General features: G+C 30.3%; 12 protein-coding genes across 12 annotated transcripts; 2 read left to right on the forward strand and 10 right to left on the reverse strand.

Annotated features, from left to right (window-relative positions):
• Positions 1 to 204: 204 nt before the first annotated feature.
• FG386_001275 (uncharacterized protein) lies at positions 205 to 1,002 on the reverse strand (the record flags this gene model as incomplete). Its single annotated transcript, XM_067340668.1, has 1 exon — positions 205 to 1,002. One exon carries the CDS (start codon positions 1,000 to 1,002, stop codon positions 205 to 207), a length of 798 nt encoding a protein of 265 aa, XP_067198717.1.
• Positions 1,003 to 1,712: 710 nt separating this feature from the next.
• On the reverse strand, positions 1,713 to 2,096 carry FG386_001276 (60S ribosomal protein L28; the record flags this gene model as incomplete). The annotated part of the gene is made up of 1 exon (XM_067340669.1): positions 1,713 to 2,096. One exon carries the CDS (start codon positions 2,094 to 2,096, stop codon positions 1,713 to 1,715), a length of 384 nt encoding a protein of 127 aa, XP_067198718.1.
• A 395-nt stretch (positions 2,097 to 2,491) lies between these two features.
• Positions 2,492 to 5,287, reverse strand: FG386_001277 (uncharacterized protein; the record flags this gene model as incomplete). Its single annotated transcript, XM_067340670.1, has 1 exon — positions 2,492 to 5,287. The coding sequence occupies one exon, from the start codon at positions 5,285 to 5,287 to the stop codon at positions 2,492 to 2,494; it is 2,796 nt and encodes a 931-aa protein (XP_067198719.1).
• A 927-nt stretch (positions 5,288 to 6,214) lies between these two features.
• Positions 6,215 to 6,999, forward strand: FG386_001278 (tRNA-intron endonuclease; the record flags this gene model as incomplete). The annotated part of the gene is made up of 2 exons (XM_067340671.1): positions 6,215 to 6,508; positions 6,580 to 6,999. The coding sequence occupies 2 exons, from the start codon at positions 6,215 to 6,217 to the stop codon at positions 6,997 to 6,999; spliced, it is 714 nt and encodes a 237-aa protein (XP_067198720.1).
• Positions 7,000 to 7,039: 40 nt separating this feature from the next.
• Positions 7,040 to 7,921, reverse strand: FG386_001279 (transcription factor TFIIIB; the record flags this gene model as incomplete). The annotated part of the gene is made up of 1 exon (XM_067340672.1): positions 7,040 to 7,921. The coding sequence occupies one exon, from the start codon at positions 7,919 to 7,921 to the stop codon at positions 7,040 to 7,042; it is 882 nt and encodes a 293-aa protein (XP_067198721.1).
• Positions 7,922 to 8,594: 673 nt separating this feature from the next.
• Positions 8,595 to 9,015, forward strand: FG386_001280 (uncharacterized protein; the record flags this gene model as incomplete). Its single annotated transcript, XM_067340673.1, has 2 exons — positions 8,595 to 8,777; positions 8,836 to 9,015. 2 exons carry the CDS (start codon positions 8,595 to 8,597, stop codon positions 9,013 to 9,015), a joined length of 363 nt encoding a protein of 120 aa, XP_067198722.1.
• Positions 9,016 to 9,521: 506 nt separating this feature from the next.
• Positions 9,522 to 10,973, reverse strand: FG386_001281 (uncharacterized protein; the record flags this gene model as incomplete). Its single annotated transcript, XM_067340674.1, has 1 exon — positions 9,522 to 10,973. One exon carries the CDS (start codon positions 10,971 to 10,973, stop codon positions 9,522 to 9,524), a length of 1,452 nt encoding a protein of 483 aa, XP_067198723.1.
• Positions 10,974 to 12,087: 1,114 nt separating this feature from the next.
• FG386_001282 (uncharacterized protein) lies at positions 12,088 to 14,049 on the reverse strand (the record flags this gene model as incomplete). The annotated part of the gene is made up of 1 exon (XM_067340675.1): positions 12,088 to 14,049. The coding sequence occupies one exon, from the start codon at positions 14,047 to 14,049 to the stop codon at positions 12,088 to 12,090; it is 1,962 nt and encodes a 653-aa protein (XP_067198724.1).
• A 1,280-nt stretch (positions 14,050 to 15,329) lies between these two features.
• Positions 15,330 to 15,518, reverse strand: FG386_001283 (uncharacterized protein; the record flags this gene model as incomplete). Its single annotated transcript, XM_067340676.1, has 1 exon — positions 15,330 to 15,518. The coding sequence occupies one exon, from the start codon at positions 15,516 to 15,518 to the stop codon at positions 15,330 to 15,332; it is 189 nt and encodes a 62-aa protein (XP_067198725.1).
• Positions 15,519 to 16,003: 485 nt separating this feature from the next.
• FG386_001284 (uncharacterized protein) lies at positions 16,004 to 16,589 on the reverse strand (the record flags this gene model as incomplete). The annotated part of the gene is made up of 3 exons (XM_067340677.1): positions 16,004 to 16,248; positions 16,302 to 16,426; positions 16,492 to 16,589. 3 exons carry the CDS (start codon positions 16,587 to 16,589, stop codon positions 16,004 to 16,006), a joined length of 468 nt encoding a protein of 155 aa, XP_067198726.1.
• An 877-nt stretch (positions 16,590 to 17,466) lies between these two features.
• Positions 17,467 to 19,230, reverse strand: FG386_001286 (uncharacterized protein; the record flags this gene model as incomplete). The annotated part of the gene is made up of 1 exon (XM_067340679.1): positions 17,467 to 19,230. The coding sequence occupies one exon, from the start codon at positions 19,228 to 19,230 to the stop codon at positions 17,467 to 17,469; it is 1,764 nt and encodes a 587-aa protein (XP_067198728.1).
• A 353-nt stretch (positions 19,231 to 19,583) lies between these two features.
• On the reverse strand, positions 19,584 to 21,947 carry FG386_001287 (uncharacterized protein; the record flags this gene model as incomplete). The annotated part of the gene is made up of 1 exon (XM_067340680.1): positions 19,584 to 21,947. The coding sequence occupies one exon, from the start codon at positions 21,945 to 21,947 to the stop codon at positions 19,584 to 19,586; it is 2,364 nt and encodes a 787-aa protein (XP_067198729.1).
• Between the last annotated feature and the right edge of the window lie 30 nt (positions 21,948 to 21,977).

The following is a 21,977-nucleotide window of genomic DNA, read 5'->3' on the forward strand; positions in this document are numbered from 1 at the left end:
CTCAATTCACCATCAGTTCATTTTCTTTCGCCTTTAAATATGCATAATATATACAATTTTGTTGTTTTGGCGGTAAACAACTATTTTCATGAATCTACAACATAGTACGAATGCTAGGAACGGAAAGGTTAGCAGTTAAAAGAATTTAGTAAACTAAACACTACTTTACATTGATTAAGTGAAATATAATATGATAAAGCATATTTAAATCGATTTACTTTCCATAACTCGATTATATATACTTTTATACTTTTTGCCCTCATCTTTGGTATCAATAATGTTCTTTTTGACTTTTTTGATTTTATTTTTGCTTTGGTCCTCATCTTGAAGTGCTTTGTCCTTTCTTCCGTATGATGCAGTCGATAAAGAAACCCTATTGTATAATTCATTTACTTGTGACTTGTTTCTTTTTATATTTGTGTCACCGATATTTCCGATTCCGATAACACTGGAAGCTACAGTACCACCGTTGTTATTTGAGGGAGATGAATTTCTCATCTTGTTTTTTAACTCTCTCAGTTTTTGTTTGCTAATTACTATGTTTCTCTTTGAATTCAAGCCGTTTCTTGGATCTTGAGCAGAGTCTATATTACCTTTAATCTCAATAATAGCCTCATTATGTTTTTTTTGTATTTTTTTAATTGAGTTTCTGCCCCATCTCGGAACAAAATCATCTGTAATCGGATCATATACCATTCTAGACCTTTTTCTTTTCTTTATTCCTTTCAATTCAGCAAACTTTTCCCATTTTGTTTTTTCCCTTTTCTCAGGTAATGGAAAGGCTCTTGGAAGTTGAATCTCCTGTTTAATAGGTACTGTCACCACAACTCCTTCCTTTGATCTTTCTTTTTTCATGTCAGAACATACTTTGTTCAATATTATTTGGAGATTATTTACACCAATTTGTTCTATATCTTCCTCACTGATGGTGCTTATATCCGAAGATATGAGGTTACTTAAGCATACTTCCAAAGAGGAAGTTTCCGTCAAAGGTACTTCCATTAGTTTTGTTCAAACTATCTCGAATTTACTCAAAGAAAGCTGTAGTCCCTGTATCTTTAATTTCTTTAGTTGATTAACTAACTTTTAGAATCAACCGTCCACGCGCCAAATGCCCTCGTAGTAATTTTTACATTTCGCTTGGAACAAGTCAAGAAGAAAGCAATAGGAAATTGCATGTAAATTTAATATTTAAATTATTTATTTATTGAATATAAATTAATTGTATTAGTTTTTATGTGATATTTATTTTTAATAATTCTTATGTTTATTATCTTTACTTTGAATTTATTTATTGTTTATTTTTGGTTGAGATTGACAATATCCTCCAGTTATAGCCTAAATATTATAATTTAAAGTTGCATATTATTTATCTAATTTTATCCTAATTTTGTGAATTTATGACATATCTCCATATCTAAACATGTAATATTGCAGGCTCTCTAGCTACAGCGTCTTAACGAGCAGAGTGGACGGACAAGCATTGCCGAACTGATCATCAGATCAAGATTAAAGCAGCAAAAAGAGGGGACAGGATTTAGTGAAAAAAAACCCGTTACAAATCATGTTTTCAACTCCACAAGTTCAAATTTTAATTTAGAAAAAGATAATGGGAACAAAAGTGCATTATGGTGAGAAATATCATGCAGAAGTTTAAGGTAAGATAATAAGACGCGTGATTCAGAGATATAAATTAGTATCTTGTCAAGTTTTTAACATCTAACCTTTAAAAGTTTTTTATACTTGCAAATTGCATCAGCATAAAGGTCCTTGCGTGATAAAATCTGGTTCTTAATAGTCTTCTTGCCATGTTTAACGTTGTTGGATACGTTAACTTTACCCATGAACTTTTTTGGACATCTAATTACACTAGAACCTGAATTCTTCTTGTCAATGACAATTTTCTTAACAACTTTACCATTTGAATTCACAACTAAATCCATTCCTATGGACTTCTTTGCTGCCAATCCTGAGTATTTTAGTGAATGTTTATTTATTAAGTTAAATGGTTCTCTTGTTAGAGTAAATCCATTGCTCTTTTTCAAAAAACAAGTATTGCGTTTAGTGGCCTCCCATATCAATTCAGATGAGTACATTTCTACTTTCTTTTTTAATACACCTAATTAAACAATCTTTGAAAAAATCCTATCGAAAAAAGTGCTCGACTTTCCCTAGCAACGTTATTAACGTTAATTTTTAAATTGCACTGTTATTATTATTTAATAAATATTACTAATATTTACTACACGTCTCAAGAAGTATTATATAAAATTGCTATATAACTACGACTAATCATATTTTGAAACATATAATATTTAACCTGTTTTTACTAAGACAATAAACTATTGTATAATATTAATAATATTAATACGCGTGTTATTCCATTATATAAGAATACACCTTTAGAATAATAATTGGGCGGGTAATTAATTTACATCAACAATTTTCCTAGCTTAAATAGGAATATTAATAAATCAAATGGGAAAGTGAACTAATTGGCGCCTAAATTATTGTTATCAGTTTTGTATATATTATTTGAATATGTAGGGACGGAGGTCAATAGATTTTTGTTCATCCCTTGTAATGCAATGTTGTTGGGAATTGTTCCGTAACCTACATAATGAAGTCCGTTAGTATTTATACTGTTTATGTATTGTGGCATTGAATTGTAACTATTTAGTTGTGTAATGTAGTTGTTTGAATTAAATGGAAAATACTTTTGGTACTGTTCATAACTAATTAAAGGAGCAGTGTTGTTTCTTTGAATAATTATTTTTTCCGAATGAATGTTGTTTAATAGGGAGGAATTATTCAAAACACTGTTAACTACTCCACTATTGGTATTTCCACTTGAACAGCTTCTTATTTTAGTTTCATTATCATTAGTGATATTGCCATCAGTGAACTCATTTGAGACACTTATTGTGTCTAATTCATTCTCTTCCTCATTTTTCTGGTCTTCTAAGTTTCTATCGTATGTACTGTTGTCTTCTGTACTTTCTAAATAATTGTTTATATTGTAAATATTACCTATTTCCGAATTAACCGGAAAAGCATTCACTACTTCGTTTGAGTTGAAAATGCCTCCAATATTGCTTCCTTTTTCTTTAGATTTACTGTCTTCGTTCACTTTTAAATTGTTTATATTTCCAATGTCGCTTTGTATAGTTGCCTTGTATACCTTTGATGTATGTGGTAGTTTGTTATTTTTTTGAGATTCTACATTGTTATTTACCGTATCTTTAATTAAAAGAGTATCCTTGTTTTTTTTGGCTCTTGATATAATAGAATCAAGGTCACCTGATACTTTTTTCAAACTTCTTCTGCTTAGTAATTTTGCGGATTCATTTGATTCATTTAATTCATTAAAAACTGAATCCTTGCTAGTATTAAATAAGAATACATCATTCTTTGTTACAGTTTTAAACATTAAGTTTGAATTCTCACCAACATTGCTTATAAATGTGCTTCTTTCAAATATGTTTCTTTCTCTCGATTTTGTTCTTTTCTTAGAAACGGGAATATTTGTTGAATTTGTAGCTTTATTTATCGACGAAGTTTTTTTATCACCAAATACTATCTTTTCTTTTAGATCAGACTTTCTAATTGCATTATTTTTTTCAATATTTTCCACCTTATTTGTTCCTATTTCGTTTGATTTTCCATTTGGTTCAGTTGATTTTATATCTCTTCTATTTATTGCTCTATAATTTTGTAAAAATATATTGTGCCTCTTGTCACTTTTTTTAATGATATTGGTGTTTTCGTTAGTTTCAATTTTTTGATGCAAGGATTCTATATTAGTTTTAATCTCATTATCTTTTTCTGTACCTTTACTAACATCACCACCTTCACAAACAACACACAATTCTGTTTGAGTACTGTTTTGATCACTATTAAAGTCACTAATTTCATTGTTATTAACGCTATTTACTTTGTTGTCGTTTGTTAATTGTGTTTTAATATTCACATTTTCAACAAATATATGTTCTGTCTCTATTGGAGTAAGTACTGAATTACTTACAATTAAACCTGCATTCACTTCTTTTTTCTGAGATAACATATCTATGTTGCTTTTTGTTATGTTATTATTTTGTGATATTAAATTAGCTCCGGACTTTTTAAGTTCACAACTATCAACTTTATTTTGTATATGAATATCATCCACTGTGAAATTATAGTCTTCACTCTTTAGAATTTCCTTTTCACACTCATTTGAACAATTATAATCTGAATGAAACTTACTTTCTCTCAAATATGATGAATACATGTCAGAACTATTACGACCATTAATTGATTTATAGTTCCCATACTTACTCTTTAACTTTGATCTTATTTCACTTATTGAATCATCAATTTGTCCCTGTATTGAATTTAATATTGTTGTCAATTTACCTATTTCATACTCCTTTTTTTTTATTATGTACGAATCATAGTTTATTTTTTCTTTTAAATGCATATTTTCGTTGTATATGGAATTTATTCTATTTCTTAACATACTTTCGATGTAATAGTAATCTTGGTCTTTTTTATTTAATACCTCGTTATCATCAATATGTCGTTTAACTAGTATATCTATGTTGTTTGTAAATACGTGCATCCTGTTTCTACTTAACATATCATATATTAACTCTTTTGTTACTAAAAGTTCATCATCTTTAAATGAAAAATTGTTGTTTAATAGTGTCATGTCCAACAATAACAATTTAAGGAGATCATTGCAATTATTACTTTGAGCATCCAACACAAGCACTGGATTATTTAAACGACTGTTGCTTGAGTTGAATTTAATTTCATTTTCCTTTATTCTATCAATCAGACAATTTTTACACGATTTCTTTTTCTTTATTGCTAAAAATGAATCATTTAATCTAATGTACTTATCTTTTATCTCAATTAATAGATAATGTATTTCGCTGTACTTTTCTTCGTTCAACAGCTTATTCAATTCTAAAATGTTTTCACTCTTATGATTATTAAAATTGCTATCAAAGCAGGAACCCAATACATCATATTCCTCTAACAAATTCATAAATGCCTCGTTTTTAAAGATATTGTTTATATCATAGTTTAAACTACGATCTAAATTCACATATTTTTCTATTAGTTTGTCCTCATCCTCTGATTCAAAATCAGGATTATCTTTCTTGAGATCCCCCTTTTTTGTTACATCGAAGCTGAATTTTACACTACTGTTGGCTTTTAAACTATCCATGTCGATATCTGAATTTGCCGTTTTTATTATTAAATCAGGTTCTAAGTTAAGTTGGTCTGTTGAATTAATCATTTTATTCTGAATAATAATTCACCACTTTCTATAATTATTTAAATTCTGAAAAATATCATAAATGAAATATAATGTGACGAAACAAAATAAGATCTTTAAACTATTATATATTCAGTTTCTTCAAATAAATAAATATTTTTATTTCAAAACCACTTTGGTATAAACACCAAAAAGGGTGAAGAAACAGGTAATTTGAGTTTAATCCTATCTCAGTATTTAATAAAAATCAAAAATAATAACAACAACTTTTATTTTATTGTCATATCAAGTTTATTTGATAAATTAGCTGTATATATTCATTTCTTATGGTTCTCCTTTCTTTTGTAAAGAGGAAAACAAGCAAGCAATAACTTAACTCTACTGCCAAAACACACTCTTATTGATTCGTGACTATATTATACAATTATTATATTTCTTTCTTTATAATTTTTTTTTCACATTACTCACAAAAATAATTCAAAAAATGCAATTTTTTCCTCTCTGTTTACCGCCAAAACTATTTTATTGGCCGCCTATAGTTGTCAGTGCACAAATATTCTGAATTGGTTATACATAACGATATTAATAGAGTAAGCTTCAAATTTTTTAGGATAATTAGCTGTCAAATGCACTTCTTTTTCACTTTTAGTAATTAATTAATTTGATGCTTGCTGTAGTTATTATCTGTGTCATATAAAAACCACTAGATAACATTAACATTTTTTCCAACAAATTTAAAGACATACTAAGGCAGATTTGGCGCCAAACCACTATTAATAATAACAAAAAGGTCAACTGTACCGTATTTGACGTTTTCTGTATGATTCTCAAACCGGATGTGTTTTTTGTGTTTAGAAATCGCTTTTATAATAATTCATTAAATTAAAACAAATACATTTATTTTAGCTAATTTTTTATTTCACACATAGTTATTTAATTTAATATCGAATGAATAGTGGCGAATTTAGGACCCCCCTTATAATTTACCTGGATGGTTTTACAGCCACTGCAACTCCAACAGAAGACGATCACATTTCATTTGTTCATTATTTACATTTGACTTTAAGAATAGGAACTAAAAGTTACGATCTGAGTAGTGCTACTAAGTACAGTTATGAATTAAATGAGTTGTTGCTTATGAGCGAGAGATACGCTGATCACAATATTAAAGTGGTAACAGTGCACAATTCATCTTTTGCTGCTGATAAGAATGGGACAATGTACTTAGATGAAGTGAAACTGGTAAGTTTTGTTTATTTAGATATTTTAATTAGTTATATAATGTGTGCGTTTGTGTTTTTTTGTCGATTAAGACTTTTAGCAATGTAATGGATATAATTTCTGATAGTGAAGTTGGCAATCCCGAAAAAGAAGATGTAATTAGTAAAATAGTGACAAATTACCTGGTATACAGGCATTTTAAAACTAAAGGTTACATATTAAAGGATGGATTAAAATACGGTGCTGACTTCATTGTTTATAAACTGGATCCAGAACTTTCACACAGCTTGTATACTATACTAATATGCAATTTCAATGAATACAACGCAGGTGATTACTGTGAAGTGTTGATAGATGACATGAGATACAAAATTAAATTGAGAGTAATAGACTGGAAAAAAATAATTTCACTAGCAAGACTGTGCGAATCAGTTTCTAAAGGTTTGCTGCTCGTGAACTACAACTTTGATGAAAACAGTGTTGAGAGTGTACAAATAACACGTTTTAAGTAAATAATTAATACTTGTTACATACTAATAAGTATAGGGTTAATTAATTGTTATATTTTAAATTAAATTTGTCAATGTCTTCCTTGGTCAATTTTCTTTTATTATTTAAAAGAATATTATCTAACTTTTCTTTATTTCTCTTCTCTTCAGCCTTAAATTTATCGTGTACCTGCTTATCCGTGAATTCAGGAAACACAGACTTAACCAACATTAAATCAGTACCAAATAAAGATAAAGCATCATAAAATTTTTCTGTCTGTTCCAAAGACCATCTCTTTCCCTTAGTTCTTTTGTATGCACCTGAAAAAGGTTGCAAACACGTTCCTGCCATGTTTTCATTAATATATACTCTGCCTTCCATTAAACCCAACCAATCAATCTGTCTTGCTGAATTGTTCATTAAATTTGTATCTTCTATAATAATCTCACCTTTGCAATCAAGCGACAACTTTGAACCACTATTTCCACTTAATTTATCATTTGAGAATAATTCATTTAAGAAACTACCATTTTCACCAGTAAATGTTGTGCTTGAATTACTATTACCATTATTGACATTTCTGTTAGGTTTTTTACTATCATCACTCGAATTACGTGGATTTCCAGATGGCTCAAGTAGAAACTTCAATAAATCATCACAAGATCCGCTATTGTTGTTATTATTACCTCTTTTTTCAAAGTTCTGATTGTAGTAATATTCACCTTTTGAATAATTATTATCACTACCAGGTCTGTCAGAGTTTCCATATGAATCAGTTAACATTGAAGAATCATCACTGTTCAAACTACAATCATTGCCGTTTCCGTTTACAACACCTCCACATTCTGCTTGTCTTCTCTTAGACCTTCTTTTTCTATACGCCGCCTTAATAACTATGCTCCACAATGTTGTCTTATCGTCTTTATTTGTTTCATTCACACCCATTTATAAAACCTGAAAAAAATGCAGATATTACTATCAATTATAATGTATACACGCTCAATATTTATTATTGATATTTCAAGGTACCCTCTAACATGTATATAGTATAACAATGTTTATATTCCAGTTAATCAGTTTATACATTCAAAAAATACATCAACAACTGCCATTTAAATTACTCCAAACAATAAATAAAAATGTTACTTAAATGTGTATTCCTTACCGATAGAACTCTGAAATCAGGATTTCATTTATGACAATTAAATAAAACTTATTTTAAAAAAGTGAATAAATAAAAATATTTATTTCAAAAAAAAATAGTTGAGTAATTAAATGAATAAACTTTTAAAAGTTACAAAAGACGTCAATGTTAATTTTCCTGAAGACCTTACAACTTGATTACGTTATTCAAACAAAAACAATTCGCTGAATCCAGTTTTGTATCATTTATTTTATTTTCAAATAACTGATTTGTTTATTCAAGTCTATGCATTTTTAAATACAAATTCTATTTGTACTTGTATATATTCTACCTGTGTATATACTACAAAACCTAATCCCTTTGGCGCCAACTCTACACAAACAAATTATATATTAACAATTTATAGATTATTGACAGATAGTTTTGTTTTAAGTTTTTATAATCACAAATAGGCACTAATTTCAATTAAAATACATGGGAGGAGATGGAGGAAGTATACCTAAAAGAGTGGACTTGGTTAAGACCAGGGGTTTTGAATTTAAAAGAAACTTGGGTGGTATGGGATACTTGCCAAATACACAGATAAGGAAAAGTGGTATGGGTGACAGCAAACAAAACAATAATCACAACAAATGGACGACTTGCTTTCTGAGTAGCGTAAGTTTTTATAGTTATCTGTTATTATTATAATTACAATTGCAATCTTATTTTACAGGAACCACTAAATCCTCCTATAGTAATATGCAATAAAGGAAATCTGTATAATAAAGAATCAATTATTAAGTATTTGTTGGAGAAAAAGAAAAAAAAGAACCTATTGCATATCAAAAAATTATCTGATGTGTACAATGTAAAGGTGAGTTTGAGCCTTAACTTTTTTTTTCTACCATTTTAACATTATACTACTTTACCTATATTTAAAATTAAATACTACAAATTATTCTCAAACTTGACACTTGCATACAATGATACGTATTGAAAATATACTCAAATATACGAACAAAATAAATAAATATAAACTTTAACATAAATAAAAACTAAAATAATACACTTCAAAAATGTTGAAATAACTATTATTACATAATAAATTCATTGTTTGATAATACCTTTAATTATTTTTTCTTTATAAAAAATGCCAGAATCAAACAAATAGCAATACAAACTGCCTTATTTGTCCGGTTACCAACAAAGACTTAGATTACTTTGAAAAAGGAAAGTATCATAAATGTTGTAATTATATTATTTCAAATTCAAGCTTCAAGTATATTACAGAGATTAAGAGTGACAAAGATTATATTAATAAATGTTTATCCTGCAATTTGGAATTTGACCCAAAAAATGATGAAATAAATATATCAATTTAATTTATAATATATTCTTCTTTTAATTTCTAATCAAAAACTATGAATCTGGTGTTTTATACATTTCCACACTCTCAAGAATTAATTCTGATATAAGGTCTTCATCTCTACCCGAAGATATAGGCATTAAACCATTATTTACTCCACTCGTTCCTGAAGGCATTGTTTGTAAAGCCGGTAAAAAAATAGGAGTTAATGTTGGTTGAACATCCAAAGAAGGGCGATTATTTATCATTTCAAATTCAGATAGTGGGTTAAGTCCTACTTTTTCCAGACAGGTGCTACCTCTGAGAGAAGAACTTGTTTTTACGCCGACTCTAGTAATTCCGTTACCTAAATTTCTTTCAGCCTTTAAGCTTTTTTTCCTCTTTCTAGATTCAGTTCCTAATCCTGCTAATACACCCAAACCTGCCAAACCACCTATTCCTCCTAATACTGCTCCTGCTATTAAACCAGGATTTATTGTTGTTGTCGAAGTTATTTGTGTTGTTGATGTTTTTGTATCTGTTCCAGTTCCTTCAATTAATTCTTCTTCTGTTGTTCCATTATCATTATTTTCACCACCTGTTCCTGATTCACTTCCCATATTTGATTCATTGCCATTTTCATGATTTATCCCACCTGAGTCTGGCTTTTCACCAACTTCCGGCCTTGCATTGGTACTTACATTATTATTTTCACTACCTGGTAGTTCGCCTCCCAATTTGTTTTCTTGTCCCCCTCCCTGAAACCCACCAGATTCATTGTTATCAGGCTTTCCTTTCGTTACGGGTTCATTGTATAAATCATTTTTATCTTCTTTTTTATCATCCCAACTCTCAATATCTTCATTATCTTGATTATAGATATTACAGTTGCTTCCGCCTTCAGGGACTGATATTTGTTCAGCTGGTATTGTTGATGGTAATGTAGTTGGTATAGTTGGACCCTCTGATGTCGGAGAATTAGGTTTTTGTAATATTTCTAAAGGAATAAAATGTTCGGATGTTGTGGTTACAGATTGTGGGGCAACCGACCTAATTCCATGAACATATGTAGACATTTCATAATCTTTCCCTTTTTCTGAACACTCAACATCAATTTTACTTTCAAGCCCTTGTTCAACTTGACTATTCGTTTCATCTGAAATAATTAGGTCACTAATTTCACCGCCAATAATAGTTATATCTTCTATCTGTTCATATCTTTGAGGATTTTCAGTTAAAATATCACCAAAATGAGTGTTTAATTCAGCATTCTTTTTTTCAAATAATCCACTTTCAAAATTTATTTCAAGCCTTTCTGTATTTTCATCAAATTCAATAACAACATCTCCATTTGAAAAAAAGTTATTTTTTTCCAAAGTATCACTATTATTAGTTAACACACCAAATTCATTATTAGAATAATTCTCCGCACACCCTACAATATCACTTAACGATAGTGACAATATTGATAGTACTAAAAATTCTAACATCAATTTTAACGCCATTTTTGTATTTTTAATGTTCATATTGGTATTGTCTCTATTTATTTGCACAAAAAAGTCGCTTTTATTCACTATTCGCACCAGTTAAATATAACATAAATTTACTCAATAACTTGTTGCTAAAATAATTAATATATATACATATGTATCGTTGAAAAATTATTAAAGACAATAATCCTATAATCAAATTATTGTTTTATATTCTTTTATTACTGTTCCACTCTTTATATCACATTTATTTATTAGTCCAATAGTTTAGCATTCACCACACTTGATATTTTCAATTATCACAACTCACTCAAGTAAATATAAAAAGATACTTTTATATTCACTAACCTTCAAAAGTATCAATAAATAACACAAAATTCTATTATAAATCAAATCTCAATCTTTTTATTTTCACAATACTTGCTTTCGAGTTATAAAATCTTGTCTAAATATCACAAGGTATTAATTCATTATTAAAAGAAAAAAAAGAAATATTACATATACTTCATATATAATGTAATCATTAATCTTCAAATTAATTGCTGATTTTTTTACCACTTTTTTCCTTACTTAAATTTAAATAATCTTTTTATTTAAAAACACTTCATTATATTAATGGCGATATTTGTGTCATTAAACCATTGAAATTATAAGGGTATAAGGTTAAAAATAACGCATTTAAACAGAATATTTTAACACAAATTAATACTCCAATGTCTTCTTTAAAAAAAATACTTTTATTTTTATTATTTATGATTTATTTGCAAGATTAATCGCATTACTTTCCCACTTATTCACTACTTTCGACTTATTTTCAGTACCCGTCTTGCCGCCAAAACTAAATAATTGGATTTTTGATCAATGTGTACCAAAAAATAATATAAAACCATCAACATAGGGAATACATTTATTTATACAAAACTTTCTAAGTAAAAATACACTCTTATATGTCGATATAATCAAGAATGCTCTTTTTATTGTTTTATTTTCATTAACATGATCATAATTTATCACTAATCATAATTAGTCTCTTTTAAATTACAGTAGGTAAATTATAATGTAAAGTTAAAATACTTAGTTTATCTTGCAGAAAGGAAATGTTTTAGAATTCTCTCTTCAAAAAATCAAATTGAAAATCAAGTATATCGTTTCATTGATCTTCAAAAAACGACACGTCAGAATATGAATACTGCTCTGAACCTCCCACATAATATCCTGGTACGTGGGTTGCAAAATTCGCAGGAACAGCCATCATACCATTAGTTATTTCACCTGATACTTGCGACGTTCTTTGAGTAACTGGAATTACGACGGGGTTTTGTGTCTGTTTTACATGTTCAGGAGTTTTTTGAACAGGTTCAGGAGTTTTTCGAACAGGTTCAGGAGTTTTTCGAACAGGTTCTTTTGCAGGAGTCTTTTGAACAGGTATTTTAGTTTCACTCCTGGATAAATAATCCCCTCTAAGTGAGGTGTTTTGTCTTCCTCTAATTTTATCCAATTTCTTATTTATATATTTTTGTTTTATCTTCTTCTTTCTCCTCTTCCTAGATTCAGCTCCCAATCCTGCCAATACACCCAAACCTGCCAAACCTCCTATTCCACCTATTACAGCTCCTGCTATTAACCCTGGATTTACGGTTGTTGTTGATGTTGCAATAACCGTTGTTTCTGTTGGTATTTCAGGAGAGACTGTTGTTGATGACGTTCCTCCAGCTGATTCAGATTCAAATCCATTATCGCCACCTCCAGTTCCCGGTTGTGTTGATACTGAATTTGATGTTTGTAACTCCGATGAACTTGTTGGTGCTGTTGTTGGTGCCGTTGTTGGTGAAGTTGGTGTTGCTGTTGATGCCGTTGTTTGTGTAGCTGTTGCCAGTTGTGTTGTTGCTGTTGTTGCTGTTGCTGTTGTTGCTGTTGTTGCTGTTGTTGCTGTTGTTGCTGTTGTTGCTGTTGTTGCTGCTGTCGTTGTTGCTGTCGTTGCTGCTGTCGTTGTTGCTGTTGTTGCTGTTGTTGCTGTTGTTGCTGTCGTTGCTGCTGTCGTTGTTGCTGTTGTTGTTGGTGCAGGTGTTGTTGTTGATTGCGTTGTTGGTGCAGGTGTTGTTGTTGATTGCGTTGTTGTTGCTGTTGTTGTTGGTGCAGGTGTTGTTGTTGATTGCGTTGTTGTTGCTGTTGTTGTTGGTGCAGGTGTTGTCGTCGATTGCGTTGTTGTTGCTGTTGTTGTTGTCTCTGTTGTCGTTGCAGGTGTTGTTGTTTCTGTAGAAGTTGTCTCTGTTGTCGTTGCAGGTGTTGTTGCTTCCGTTGTGGCTGTTTCTGTTGTTGCTACTGTTGTCGTTGCTAATGTTGTTGATGTTGTTGGTATTGATGGTGCTGTTGTTGTTGGCGGTGTATTTGTCGTTGATTGTGTTGTTGTTGGTGTTGTTGAAGTTGTTGTTGGCATTGTTGTCTCTGTTGAAGTCGCTTCTGTTGTTGTTGTTGGAGTTTCTGTCGACGTTGTTGTTTCTGTTGTTGGTGATGACTCTGTTCCACCCGTAGTTTCTACTGTTTGAGTTTGTGTTACTTCTTCTGTAGAGACAGAGTCTGTTGCAATATCTGCAGTTGTAATTGGTTGAGGTGTTGTTGTTGCAGGTGGAGGTGGAGCTGGTCCACCTCCATGAACACGCGCGGACTTTTCATTATCAGAAGATTCACTTTGAATATTCGTATCACTTACTTCATCCCCATTAGCATCGAGAGATAAGTTATTGAAAATACTTGAATCACTCATTGAATCACCTACAATGCTTGTGTCATCCACTTTACCTTGTATTTTATCAGGGTCAATTGAAACATCACCCAAATGTAAACCAATATCTACACTTGTTCTGCTGATTGATTCATCTAAATTAAAACCCATACCAACATTCCCTGCACTTGTGTCAAATTCAATAGCTGAATGCTCAACATGGTCAGGTCCAATGTCATTGTTTGAATCAAAATTAAAACTTTGATCATAAGCATTATCATTCAATTCATTTAAATCTAGATTGTTTAAATCATCACTACAATTGGTAATGTTAACTGATACAAAAAATAAAAGAACCAGAAGTGATTTTAACATAACTTCTTTTATCATTCTTACTACTATTCTTCCTTAGTCTAACAATATATTTGTAAACATATATTTCAATTATCAATTATGCCTCACTCTGTATGTAAAGTTTATTTCAAGAGTGCTTTTTCATTCAATATCTTAACTATACTTATCTTTATATCAAAAAACGCCCACAATATTCACAAAGATCTCAATAAACAGCCTTATTTATGGTTGAGTAAATACTAATATATTAATAAGATTGTCTTTATAGGCGTTATTACCTAGATTCAATATTTATTATTTTCCAATGTAACTCTACTTAGTATTTCAAACAATTTGTTAAACTCCAAATAACTTTATTCACAATAAGTAATACGGCTATTATTATCAATGTCAAAGTCAAAGCCTTACTACTTGATGTATTAAAACTATCTATAAATTCTTGAATTAAAAGCTAGTATAAATTCTTATGTGATATTTGACAATCATCTAACAAAAGCAACATCAATTAAAAGGCTCAAATCAACATTTTTGTTTATCTTATTATCCATTATCGAGTGATGGAATCTCAGATATCGTATCTAAATAATATCCTATGTTTAGTGATTACATATTACAATCTGTATTTTTTACTCAACTTCTAAATATCATTATTCACTAAATCAAAATATTACTACGATAAGTTTTTCTCATTTTATATTTGAATGTTTATAGTTTATATCATATTCACTGATAAATACCGAAATTCATTGAATAATATTGCTATATATTACCAGCTCACCCAATACAAAGAGTGGAAAGCATGTTATAAACACACCTATTAAAATTTATGAGGTGTCTAATTAAGAAGTAACTAATTCATTGTACTATTTTCACATAATCTAATATATTTTAATACAACAACTCCTCTCTTTATTTTCCCCCCGTCTAATCGCTTGATTTATAATCAACAACTTTCATTATTTGTGTTTTGTATATACTATTTACCGCCAAAGAGTTTGCGAGTGTTTGTATTTACATAAATTTTGCTTTAACCTATAGAAAAGAAATAATTACAATATAATTAAAAATAATTAAAAATGATTCAATTTAAGTATAAAGCTAAACCACTCTGCTCAACTAATTATTCAACATTACTCTTTCTTAATTGTTCACTCCTTAACTGTTCAAACTAAACAGCGCTCGAACTATTTTTTGCTAAGAGCCGTATTTTTAATATCGGCCTTGTGCGCGGCAAAACCATGAACATATTAATAAAAACCCATGTTTTACTTTCCGTTCATGACATAAAATAATTTATATTGGGATTAAAATGGTTATTAATATATTAATTTGAAATAGAGTTTTAGTCCAAATTTAGCCGAGTTTTTTTTTGTAGCTGTTTTAATCTTTGAAAAATGAAGAGTCGGAAAGTGGTATTGTTCTGAGCCTTGTACTTTGAACCCAGGAATTCCATGCTCTTCCTTATTTACAGAAGAAACCACTATACCAGGGGTTGTTGTGCCCATTATTGATGTTTCTGTTTTAATATCTGAGAATGAAGTAGGAGTTCGAATTTGTTGAGAATTTACAGGAAATTGAGCATTTGTTTTTTTATTGCCTTGAATCTCTACGTCAACTTCGTATTTATTATCAACAGTGCCTCTAAATGATTATTCAAACTTTTTTCAATTACTTTTAGCTTCTTGTCTGTATATTTTCGCCCTAGTTTTCTTTTATTCCTCTTTCTATATTCAGCTCCCAATCCTGCCAGTACACTTAAACCTGCAAAGCCTCCAATTCCACCCAGAACTGCCCCAGATATCAATCCCGAGTCTATCGTTGATGATGTAACTTGTAGCGCTGTTTTTGTCGATATTGTAGGTAACACAGTTGCTAATGTTGTGTCACCACCTGATCCTCCACCTCCTGGTTGTGTTGTTACTGAATTTGTTGTTTGTACCGCTGCGGAACTCGTTACCGTTGTCAAAATAGAAGTAGAAATATCTGGTGTTTAACTTTCAATTGTTGATTGTGAATCAGTAGACTTAGGTAGTGGTTTCACTCTAGTTGTTGCTGGTGGTTGAATAGGTCCGTTTCCATGAACACAGGTGGATGCTTCATTATTTTCAGAGGCCTCATTGTTGTTTAAAGAATCTGAATCAACATGAGTATCCTTGAATTCATGTCTGTTCACATCGCTAAAATTTTTATCCATGATGCTTAAATCATTCGTTAAATCCTCAACAACTGAATCACCTATTTTTCCTTTATGTGAGTGATCTCACTTAAAAAATCATCTAAATTCGTACCCAAGTCAATGCTAATTTTTTCAAATCCTCCATCTAAATTCAATTTTACATCAATGTTTCCTGTATTTGCATCTATTTCTACTAAAAAATCACTACCATTACGTAGTCCGGTATTGCCGTTTGAACTAAAACAACCACTTCATTACTTAATTTGTCAAGGTTATGTTCATGCAGATTATCATCTACACACGTGATTAAATTACTAATTAATGATAAAAATACAAGAGCTAATAGTGATTTTGATACGATTCTAATTCCCATTGCTATGCTAATTCTATTTTTAATCATTCTCTATATAAATACGGTTATACTGCTATTATATTTTATTCTGTATTGAACAATATATTTAGTTTTTAAAGTATCTTCTTATTGATTCAGAATACTATACTCATATACTTAAAAGAAAAACTAACTTATTTGTTGTTAATCTATCTTTATTGATTTATCTTAAAATATAAAAATAATGAAACATATATGTAATCAAACTCATTTGTTTATGTATTATCAGCCTTTTAAATATTGTTTTACCTACACCACCCATACAACTTTTAAATCTTAAATAGCAAAAATTGAAGTAGATATCCTCAAAATAATGACACTAATACAAAAGATTTAAATAATTGGCATTTAGCCATTATGGAGCGATGAAGTCTTATCATGATCTAAGAAGATATTAGTTATCTAAACATATAAGTGATAAATAGTACCTTATCTTTCTCATTATTCCTATAAATAATAAAGTTGACTTTATATTTAAATCTACAGCCTACTGTTCTTATAATACAATTCACTAAATTATTAATAATTATATATTAATTCCTTGAATACAAAAACATCAATATTGATAATTTTTCAGATAAAATTAAATATTTTCTATTAAAATTAATCTAAAAAATATATCTTTTTTTAAATTTTTTTGCAAAAATGATACAGTCATTTTTAAATAAATCAACTTTTATTAACTGTTTTACCATTCATAATAAAGATATTTCTTCCCCATTCTTTTGAATATGTTTCCCAGTGACTTTAAGCAACTCTTGTACCTGCTTTACTCTCAAAAAGAATAGTAATAATAATTATTGTTATTGCCATGTATATTTCCCATTTTGTATTTTGTTTAGTCAAAGTAAAAAATAAGAAGCTTAAACTATAGATTTTAAATTAATCATGGAATAACGTCTATGTTTTCTAATATGTCATTTAGTGTCACTTTTGATATATATTTATTGTAATAATCGTCAGACAATAATGCATTGTTATTATTTAAATCATCATCAAATACTTCAACCAACAACTCATATTCATTATTATTATTGTTTATTATAGATTCATTTCTACGTTTCTTCCTTTCTTCACATTCTTTAAGTATTTCATTCATTCTTGTTTCGCAAGTTGTTTTTAGCATCTTACCAAATGTTAAACCAATAGCTCCGCCCACTGCAGCACCTACACTTACACCAACAGGACCGAGCAACAAACCTGCAGCACTACCACACAACAAACCTGCAGTAGAACCTTGAAATGGCCACCAACTTGATTTTAATTTGCATCCTTCTGCTACACAGCATACACCTTGTGCCGAATTTGCTTGTATTAGTTCAGCCTGCTCTTCTAAGTAGTCAATATCACCTGTACTTTCAATAATTAGACGATTTACTTCCTTTTGAACTTCTTTTACTGTCAATATTGACTTTTTCAATCTCGAAATATTACTGTTAAACTCAACAAGTGATTCGTAATCTATGTTTTCTATAATTATAGATGTTCTACGCGAGTTATTTCTCAAACACATATTTGCTTCTTTTTCAAAATAAATATCTTTTTTGCTTTCTTTACCATCATTTAACTCTATTTCATCAGCTGTTGTACATAATATTTCCGGTAAAAACAAATCCTCAAAACTAGTCATTTTACTGCTTCCAGATAATTCATTTGAATATTCATTACTCCTTTGTTTTATATCAAACAACAATTCCTTGTCGTTTTTTTCCATTTTACTCAGAATACTATTGTCACAACACGGGTTTTTATTATTCAAGCTGATTTTTCTATTGTAATCACATTTTTTACTGTCAGCAAACTTATTAAAACCGACATCTATATAGTTATTATTGTTATTTACAAATTTATTGTTGTCCTGGCTTTCCTGACTATTTAAACCCAAACCCCCAAGTTTATTAATATTGCTATCATTTATTTTGTTTTTATCTACCTCAATTAGATCAAGTTCATCTGAATACTCTTTTGAAAACCAAACATTCGTTATAAATGCCCTATAGAACAAACTATTTGCAATTTTACACAGCATTTTAAAATCACTTATTGATTTCCCATACCTAACACAACTTATTGTGCATGCATGATCCCCACTCAATTTATTCTTATCCTTAGCAAGTAACTCGTTTCTTTTCTTAATTGAATCGAATTCATTTATATCATTCTCCAGTAAATTGTTTCTAGGAAAGTTTTCATTCCAGTACCTGAACCAATTGCAACTTATTGAAGTTTCATTTATTATATTACACTTATCTTCCATAATATCATATTTCTCTTCAATTATATTGGTTATCCTTAACCCAACAGAAATACAGACGGTTATTAAGTCAACAATTGAGCTTCTTTTGGAGTATTTTTTATTTATTGAAGATTCATATTCGTCCAAATTGTTTCTCAATTTAGTCAATAGTAAAGATAAATCAATCAAAAGTTCTTCTATGTGCTCTTCCTCGGCAGGTGAGTTTTCTACTTTAATATTCAAAGGCACAAAGCTTTGGCTTTTGTAAATTATTGGTGATTTTTTGTACTTGCTATCAAACATTAAATCACTTTTTATTATACTCGATTGTTCCATACTATTATGCAACCCATCATTGACTGAATTACGATTGTAAGTTACTCCCTTCTTATTTTTTTTTATTTCTATTACCATTCATTTAAAGTTATGCCGTTTGTTTCATATTTTTAAACCAAAAATTCTTTTTTTGTCACCTGTATTGCTTTATTCAGTGATAGTGACGTAAATTATATTTAACGTAAAATGCACCAAAAAATGATTGTAAAATTTTATACTAATTCATTTTAAACAAATTTTAAGCTAATTACATAGTTTCGCAAACAAATACACATCAGTTTATATATGCAAACGGATGTGCATATGTTTAGGTTTATGTGGAAGATTTAAAATAATTAAAAAAATTATGACGTGGTAAAATATAATGCCTTTATTGCATATACGCATGCAGGTGAAATTAAAAAGCATTTCAATAACAACTTTGAAAATAATTAAAAAAATTTAATATAGTATAAAATATCCCTTATTTTGTCAGGATATTCATCATGAGAATTTATTAATCCCGTAACATCGTAATTTTCAATGCCGTCAAAATTTACAGGCGAGATTCCAGCAACATGCAAACCCCACTGCATGTACCTATAAAAAAAAGCAAGAACCCAGTCAGATCTGGTAAAAACATTAATAAAACGGTTTGAAACAACGCTTCTTGCTTTTCTCCATTTTTTCTTATTCAAAGATGTAGGCATTCCAAGTAACACAACATCTTGTACTTTGTTAAATTGCTTACGGTTGTATAGGATTTGCAAAGCCAAAAAAATGAGACGAGCACCCATGCTGTAACCAATAAGCTTAACTGGACGGTTACCTGTTGTGTCTTTATTGCATAGTGCATCTGCAAGTAGGATCGCTGCTTGTTCTGTTTTTTGTCTTGTAACTGCCCACGCATTGTCTAATGTAGCAGCATATTGCATTAGAGTTATTGGCCACGATAAAGCAGCAGTTAATGTTCCTACAATTGTCTGAAGTAATATTGCCTTTCCTGCAAATATGGCGAGATCCTGAGACATGGTAAGAGCAATTGAGGTTCCCAGTTGTGATAATATTTCAGGTTCAAATTCAATTACGTAATTTTCCATCCAATCTACTCCATTGAACGCGACTTTCCAAGGTTTAAATATATCATCATTGCTTCTGAGCCAACCACTGATTCCAATAATTATCGGAAACAGACCGTTTTTATCAACATTGTTGTTAATTTGGTGAAAAGTAAAAATTTTCAAAGGAGACTCTCTTCTGCTCATTTTCCAACCTGACAAACCTGCTCCACTAACGCCTGCCATTGCAGACAAAGTAGCTGTACTAGTTCCTGCAGTAACAGTTGTACCAATGATACTTGAAAAAGTGACCCCTAGTGTTCCTAATCCTGCCACTATCCCAGGCGCAGCTATTGTTGTAGCCGCTGCTAATACAACCCCTCCCAACAAAGTGGCACCTGCAACTTTGAGATATCTAATTGACTTATTCCAACCTTTGTCCAGAGAGTTTGCATTTTCATTAAGTTTGCTTTTTTTAATGTCATTGTAGGTAAGCGTTTGGAGACAACTGAATACCAATAACGAAGAGGCATAGCTATTGTCATTTTCAGTATCAACTAGAATATGAAATATGTCAATAAGAATGGCTATTGTGCGAGAATTTAGAATATCGCCTATTGCGTGAAGTCTAAATAATGTTAAAATTAAAATCAACGCAGCATTCGGCGGATCCTCTGATGAATAGTGGCCGCAGTAATTTGCGTTTTTATCTAGTTCCCAAGTGTTTCTTCTAGGTTGATCCAGGCTCTCAAAAACGGCTTCCCTACTTAAATCGTTCAAGGACATTGAAAGAAAGTGCTTATCGCTTGCAGTTTTTCCGTTTTTCTCGTATTTCATATTTCCTGCACTCATGTTTCTAACAAATAGAAATGATTCATAGTTTGAAATGGGATCTAGGTTTTTATGGTTGTTACGGTAACAATAATAGTTGTAAGACTCCTCGTACACCTTATCAAGTTTTGGCTGAAGTTCAAGCAAACAGTAATCATTCAATGCTTCTTTCAGGGGAGTAGTGTTGGCTAAGTTTCCAAAACAAGGATCCCTAAAATTTGATAGGTAAATTCTCACAAGTCTGTCAATAAAGTCTTCTGGTATAACCAAACACTCGCCGATTTGTCTTAGATAAAATTCACCCCAATTAACTATACTCGAATCCTCGTTAACTGCATACCACACTTTAATTCTATTTTCAATCACAATTTCGAATGAATTGTATAGAATCTCCCTTATATGTAAAGGCGTTTTCCTCCAAAGCTCGTGTATTCTAATTGGTGGGATTATGCTCAACTTTCTCACACAATCAAGTCCGTATATTCTGGAATTAAAAAAATTAATCTTTTCTTGGTTTATAATTTTGTAAAGATTAGCTGTTAAGTCCTTGTTCAAATGTTCTGTAAACGAAAAGTTAGACAAATTATCTGAATCACAAATATCAAAGCTAACATATCTGCAATCTAGATTTAAATCATTGCCACATTCATTCTCACAAAAAGATTCAATCGAGGAACTTGTGTCGTTACCTTTGGCAACTGAGGTTGTTCTTTTCTTTAAAAACGAATCTAGTGATGAATTAGGATTCGAGTCTATGTTCTCAACAGAACTACTTGCTTCTTTAGTCTTCATTCTCTTATCCTGCACAAAAGAACAATTTGTTTGTCCAGAGTTTCCAAATCCAAATATCCCCTCCTTTTTCTCATTTTCAGCCTTATTCAAATCCACCAATTCAAAATCCAGTTGGTCATTGCAAAAGTAGCTCATTACTCGAATTAAATTCAACAAAAAATCAAG

Source organism: Cryptosporidium ryanae (assembly GCF_009792415.1).
Source record: "Cryptosporidium ryanae isolate 45019 chromosome Unknown contig_23, whole genome shotgun sequence".
Taxonomy (NCBI): Eukaryota; Apicomplexa; class Conoidasida; order Eucoccidiorida; family Cryptosporidiidae; genus Cryptosporidium; species Cryptosporidium ryanae.